At 33.9% G+C, this 7550-nt stretch overlaps 1 protein-coding gene across 1 annotated transcript; it reads left to right on the top strand.

The window, feature by feature from the left end:
* Window positions 1-4159: 4159 nt before the first annotated feature.
* LOC134234167 (HEAT repeat-containing protein 6-like) lies at window positions 4160-7069 on the top strand (the record flags this gene model as incomplete). Its single annotated transcript, XM_062716230.1, has 4 exons — window positions 4160-4320; window positions 4523-4599; window positions 6098-6175; window positions 6848-7069. Coding segments are annotated over 4 exons (538 nt in total), but the record flags the coding sequence as incomplete, so codon positions are not given.
* Window positions 7070-7550: the final 481 nt, after the last annotated feature.

Raw genomic sequence — 7550 nt, 5'->3', positions numbered from 1 at the left:
TTTGGAGTATGAAAAATTAACCACGACCAATCTTCTATTGGGGTATCTTATTTTCTTAATCTTTCCGCAAACCCGCAGAGATGAACTAGCGAGCATCTGAGCATCATATTATTAAAAACACTTTGAAATACTTACGCTGACAATACTGAGCAATACTCTTTGTCTTTTTTTAAACTTGAAATGATTTCACCTTTACAAACACAAATAAATCAGGCTAGATCTATATCTCAATGACGTTCTGACTTCGCTTCTTTCTTCCTCTGGCGATGTGTAAACAAAGAATGACGTCAGCGTATACCGGCTTAGGGTAAACATAGTTACGCTACTGTAAAGCCGAAACCCGCAAGATCCCGATTCCGGTTTCTGAAGACTTCTTTATACATGTACATGTGATCATGTAAAAAGAAACTATATTTAAAATATTTTTGTTTTAAATGCATAAGACCTAAATTTTCACTTCCCATGCAACAAATCAGTTGGAAACAAAACAGTTGAAGGTCATGTCTATATAGCATATTTTTGATAAGTTCAGACGAACTAAAATGATCTTTCCATTTGTTTTGTCTCTCTATATAACGATAAGTCTTTCCTTAAAATTATACAATTTAAATCATCAAGCGCTGTCAATCGATGTCAGAGATTTTAAGAATAATTTTTAAAAATAATCGATATATACATGTATTTACCGACTCCGCATATACATTGTACATGTAAATAGCAGACACAGTTTTAAGTCATGTAAAATATATAGAAACATGGGGATATCTAAATTCCTAATCGGTGAAAATTTTAATTCGAACCTAAAAACAAATATTGATGTAAGTAACATAGGCGTCGAAACGGGGGTGGGGGTTGCAAATATATACACAATATAGGCATCGAAAATTGAGGTATATCTTTTCTGCTGGTTTAGCCCCCCCCCCCCTTACAAATATCAATTTCCTTCCGACGCTTATGTGTAAATCTACACTTAATCTTGGATTTTTCATTTTCTAGCTGAGATACACCATTTCAGCTTTAAAATTTTGATGCTACAATGAATCCAAATATTGTTTCTGAAAAATATCTCTGAGTTATAGGTAATTATGTCAAGTTATGGACAATTCTCTATTAATTATTTTAAATGCAGTATATCGTCCTTTTTTAAAATTTGTTTAAGATATGAACTGGATACTTCTTTGAAAACATAGGGCATGTCTGTTAGTAGTTAGAATAATCTAACTGTGTCTCGGTACAGGCCCTCACCACAGTTAGAATACGTCCCATATACTTGCAACGTAGCAAATCGGAGCGGATCCGCTCCGAAACGATTTTGAAGAATATAAAATGATTTGCACTGGGAATAACTACCAAAATAATCAAAACAAACCTTCTTGAGATTGCTTATGCCTTTTATCCCAAAATATAATCCATATAAATACGTAAATCCAATTAATTTTCTCAACGTTTTTCTCTCCATTCAAATGTTTACATTCGGAACTCTCTAGATTGTTCCTAGTAAATGCACTATCGTCCGTGTTTCTTTCTGCTACATTACGAATACACGGAACGAATTCTATCGTTAAACCGGGTCCGTAGGACAATATCATTTTAACGATAGAACATTCTATCTAGTCTGTTAGATGTGCTAATGGAGTCCCTCTGCCGAGAAAAGTTACGCATTCTAGCTTTAAAGTAAATTCAATAAAAACAGAATTGAGCGTTCCTCTGTGATTTTCTTCAAGGAGATCTGCGCGACGCACTTAAAGGTACTTGGAAACAGATTTGAAGTTAATATTTTCTGTATGATATCAAGAATTATATATTTTAATAGCATTTTCACACACAAATTAATTAAAAATCTTATTTCATTTAAAAGTTATAAAAACTTTAATTTTTTTGGCGGGTTTGATTGACACATCCAGTACTTTCACAAATTTTAATTTATTCTTAATCCTTAAGAAAAGTGGCAATCCTGATGTGTATTAATGAGAAAAATTAAAACTTAAATCAGGAAGAATAATTTTATTCAGAGTAGAAATGTTAGAAAGCAGAACTACTTCACAAGTATCGTCATTCCATTGTGTACAGAGTTTTGCGAATCGATCACACTCCTGTTATGTACACAGGTTTCTGTAAACATGTTCTTGTTTGGTGTTTACGATTCATCGGGTGCGTAAATCGCCAAAGTCTGTTCACCACATCTGCACGGACTGACAATATATTGTGTGTTTGTTTTGCCTTAGTACTTGTCTACTCTGAATTTTCTGGATTATAGTATTAATATTTTTCATTGATACACATCAGGTTTGCAGTTTGCAATTTAAAGTTTAAATAACTTTTAAATGAAATAAGATTTTTAATTAATTTTTGTGTGAAATGCTATCAAAAGTAATATATATAAGTTGTAATATTATAGAGAAAATATTAACTTCAAATCTGTGTCCAAGTATCTTTAATGTCAGCAGTTATGACAAATCTCAAGTTTTACTGATTTTAAATTAAATTAAAAGTAATTTGCAAAGGCCGAGTGGTTAAAGTGCTGGGTTTTCACACGGGCGACACGGGTTCGATCCCTCATTTGTCCGATTTTTTAAATCACTTTTTCTGCTACATTTTTAGTTTTTTTCTTCAGAATCGGACGGAAGACCTCTCGTTGCTCGCAACGAGTTTCTTTTCTAGTTTATTATTATTATTCTTTTTCTTCTTATTTCTTCTCCGGTACTTTTTTGTGCTCAGAAACTGTTCACCCAACTGAGCTAAAACCTTTTTAGGGTGAATAGGTGTGTAGTGTAGGTGTGCGGAACAAAGGTCATTTTGCGCGCATACGCATGCACGTGCGGGCACGTGAAATGAGTGGAATGACTGATATATTTAATATAGCCATAACTTTTACATTTTTTAATGAAATCCTTTGAAACTCATTATATAAGGATATATTAATAATATAGATAATATGACACTGTTAAATTAGCAAGAACTCACGCGCATGCACGTGCGCTTCACTCTGATTGGCTGAAACAAAAATCTCGATATCTTTAAGGTTTTTTGACTAAATGCTTTGACATTTTTTACATAGTCATGCATTAGGATACCCTACAATATGATATATAACAATTATGATGAAAGCGCGCGCATGCACTTGCACTGCAATCTGATTGGCTGGACCTTTAAATGGCTATAACTCCCTTGGTTTTCAACCAAAAAGGATGGGATTAAGAACATAGATAGACATAGTGGACTCCTACAAAAAAGTATCATCATCATGCACATGCATGCACGTTCGTGCACGTGCGCTTCGCTCTGATTGGCTGAAACATAAATCTCAATATCTTTTTTGTTTAAAACACAGTCATGTATTACGATATCCTACAATATGATATCTAACATTTTTCATGAAATTATGCGCATGCACGTGCGCTTTGCTCTGATTGGCTCAAACTTTAAATGGTTATAACTCCCTTGGTTTTCAATCAAACAGGATGTGATTTAGAACATAATTAGACATGATGGACTACTACAAGATTGTATGGTCATCATGCACATGCATGCACGTGAAATGAGTAAAATTAAAAATACACTTGAATGAGAGTATGTTTTAATACTTTTGGAATAATACTTCAATACTTAGTTTATAAAAATATATAGATAGTGTGGACAAGATGATATGGTCATTACGCACATGCATTCACATGCGCACGCGTGCAATGCTGAAATTTAAATACACTTGGTATACTTCTGGGAAAACGTTGTTTAAATCTAAAATCCATAGATTCTGTCTCATTTAATGGAGCTTACAGGAAAAATGGCACCAAAAGGGACTTTGGGAGCGTTTGGGGAACATCTGTAACGGTCCCCGTTACAATTAGCACTAGTTGTTTTTAATATATTAATATCAGAAGAGATAAGAGGGAAGATTTTAGCTGCAGAACTGTAGAACAGGTCTCTGGATGAGAGAATCAAGAAAAAAAATTTTCAATAATGATTTTAAGAATTGTTTTTGAAAAATTTAACTTCAAAATAACAGTCCTTACAATGTTTCTAATTACATGTATCTTCTGTAGTCTTCCAATTATTGCACTTCCCTACCATTTGTACTTTGTCATATGATTGTCATGTCGACAGATGTGTAGGGCTTTTGTGATTTCTAGTTTTCCTGACATTTATTATTTATATGTAGGATTGATGGTGATAATGACTTCATGAATGACTTCTCTGACATGCTGCTACAGAAGCTGTTTAGTACCTCCATAAAGGCCTGTCAGGACAGTGACAAAGTCAAGTCTAACGCCGTCAGAGCCCTGGGAAATATCCTCAGATATCTACCAATCAGGAGCCTCGGTAGGATTTGGTTTGGAATTTCTGTAAACCATTGGACAATAGCACTTGCATGTTTATTTTTATTGTTAAACATTTATCACTGATTTAAGCTGCACGTTAATTCTTTATATGGGTTGAATGCAGTTAAAGTAATGATTGTGTTTCTTATTTGTTGTTCATGTATAGAAGAAATTGAAATGATGAGTTGTTGTGTTGATTTCAGGCAAGAGTTCTTTCAGAACATCTGTAGAGGATGGAGTCAAAGCATTAATAAAGAACATCAGCAGTGGAACAATGAAGGTAATATGACATTCCTCTTTATTAGCATTTGTTTATAGCTCACCTGAACCACAGATTTGTGATTTTTTCCTTGTCACCTTAGGTCTATCTGTGCATCTGTCCTTCTATTTTCTTTCTACATTTTCGACTCTTTCTCCAGGACTACAGGGCCAAATTCAAGCAAAATTTCTTAAAATCATCCTTGAGTAAAGGGGATTAAGTTAATTAAAAAATGGAGAATCATGCCCTTTTTCAAGATGATTTAGAAATAATGAACATTTGGTGGGTCATATAACAATCTTTTCCTCAAGAACCACATATAGAAAAGATGAAATAATATTATGACAAGATTCCTCAGGCTGACAAAGTGTGCATTCAATTTTGCTCAAATCATGGGAATAGGATGGTATCTTGATAGGGAATCAAAGTTTTATTTGGGAAATTTTTTTTAAAAAAACCCCACCAGGTGCAGTCCCCTATAAATGATGATTCTACAGCATAAAAAAAAATCTTTTTTTCAACAATGGAAGGGCTTTGATTAGTCATATCAATGCGCAACCATCCAAGTATAGTTCAGGGTTAAATGATATGTTCAAATCATTGTCTTTGAGGTAGGATGGGGCCATTATGAGAAATAAAATTTTACACTGGAATACATCGGAAAAAATCTTTTCTCAAGAACTGCTGTGCACTGATAAGTGAGAAAAATATGCAGGCATCCTCCTGTAGTACAGTTTCAATTTTGTTCCTTTTGCTCCTCTGGCAGAAATATACTATTTTGTGCAGGTTAGCACATGCATCATGATTTTAAATGATGAGGACATTCATAAGGAGTGGGGGGGTGTGTCTGAAGAACAGCTGTACTCAGGTGAACATTGTCGCCTATGGGCCTCTTGTTCTTGTGTGTTACATCCTCAAATTTATTTATGCTGTGATACTTGATATTGCGATTACTTTACTTAGCGGAACTCTTTGTGATGGAGGTAGGAAACGTCTGTTGAATGGGGGAAAATTTGCTATTGAATAGAATGCAAGGTCAATCATCGTAGAATTTATAAGGAAATGTAAGTAAAAAATCCTGGTGGAATAGCTTGCTAAAAAATTGCTGAATCAACCTAATCAATTTTTGAGAGAAGCTAATCCTAAAATGTTACATTTTCAAAGATATTTTTAACTAAGCAGATTTTTCTCATTGAATTTTCATTGAAAATTGTCACATTTTAAAGCTGATAAAATATTCTAAACTATCCTTATTTGTCAATCTACTATTTGGAGTTCAGTCCTTGGCAATAAATTGTATTTTTGGCCTAAAATTCTTTGAATCATTCGATTGTCACTACTATAAACAATGTCATGTGCCCTAGAAATCGTGTGAGATTTAGAGCTTTCTCAATTTCCCCGCAAAAGAGCGGTAGTAAGTTAGATAACTGCGAGGTACTTGCGATATTACTTATTGCTGTTTCAGTAAATGTTGATATATTGCTATCCACTAGTGCAAGTTATTTCTTACTTTTCACAGTTAAGATGGAATGCCTGCTATGCAGTCAGTAACATGTTTAAAAATACACTACTCAATTTTGGAGGAGCTCCCTGGACAGTAAGTTTGATTTTTCTAGCTCACCTTTAGTTTACAGTTTAGGAGAACTTTAGAGTACCCCCATAGCTGATCCTAGGTTAATGTTTCTGTTATATTTATTGTCAATTCAATACATACAGATCAGTCCCCTTTTTACTTTGGAAGCTTCTGATTAAAGTCTGTTTGCTCCTTAATGTAGCTTGTCTACTGAGAAAAAAAAAGTTAGGTCTTTATGTACTTGAGCCTCTTTAATCTAGATGCCTGTTTACCAGAGCAAATTGTGTTCAGATCACTGAAACATACTTGGTATATATAAAGGTATAACTTTTCCCCCACAAATTTTGACCCAACATTGAAATACATGTACCTGAATTATTGCATTGATCTGGATAAACTAGGCTCCTCTGTTATTACATCTACTGTATACAGGGATATTTTCGCCCCTTTCGCCCTACTTTCATTTGGGCGAATTGAAGCAATTCAGTATAATTTCTTAAACAAAACTATGAAAGGGCGAATTTAAGACAGGGTAAATTTGTTTGCAAGCGTGAAAGGGCAAAAATAACATGGGCCGAAAATAACCCTGTATGTATCTTTTTCACTTGTGTGGTAAATGTTAAACTAAGTACATGTACATGCTTACACGGTGCCTAGGAAAAGGCTTTTAATTCTTAAAAACTATTCTACTTTCAGCGAGATTTGATGATAACATTGTGTGCTGTTGTTAAAGACTGTAAGAACTTCAAGGTGCGAATTAATGCAGCGTTGGCTCTGGGGTCTCCATCAGAGAGGGGTCACTATGGCGACTGTCAGCTGTTTTCTTTTATTTGGGAAAGTCTTGTTATCGCCCTGGAAACATCAGAAGACATCACTGACTTTGCTGAATTTAAATACAGAAATAATCTAAACAATCAGGTATTAGTTTTATTTAGTTTTAAGCACTTAGAAGAAGATCCATTTACTGTTTACAGGTTTATTTTTGCCCCATGTTATTTTCACCCTTTTTCACACCTGAAAACAATAATGAACCATTTTAAATTTGCCCAGTTATAGTCTGTTAAGAGAATAATACTGTATTTGATGAATTTTCCCAGTTTTAAATTTGCCCAACTCATACATGCCAACTTTTGAAAATTCCCATGGGGGATTTTGCGCGTGACGACAATTTTCAAAGCTTTAAATTCGCGACATTTTGTCGTGAAAATAAATGATTATGAAATACTTTTTTTAAAATATAATATTGATAGCACTTATTAATACAGCACAAATAATTCAACTCAAATTAAAGTTTTATTTTTCCAAATTTAAATATCTTTGCTTAATAGTTGTCACTCTATTCTATCAATTTACATTTTGTTTCTGGTATGTACCCTTAAAATCAAGTGTCACTTTATTT

Source organism: Saccostrea cucullata, unplaced genomic scaffold, assembly GCF_032062105.1.
Source record: "Saccostrea cucullata isolate Sc308-1 unplaced genomic scaffold, CSIRO_AGI_Scuc_v1 ctg14383, whole genome shotgun sequence".
Taxonomy (NCBI): Eukaryota; Metazoa; Mollusca; class Bivalvia; order Ostreida; family Ostreidae; genus Saccostrea; species Saccostrea cuccullata.
Note: the sequence above shows the minus strand (reverse complement) of the source record. Positions and strands in the feature narration are given on the sequence as shown.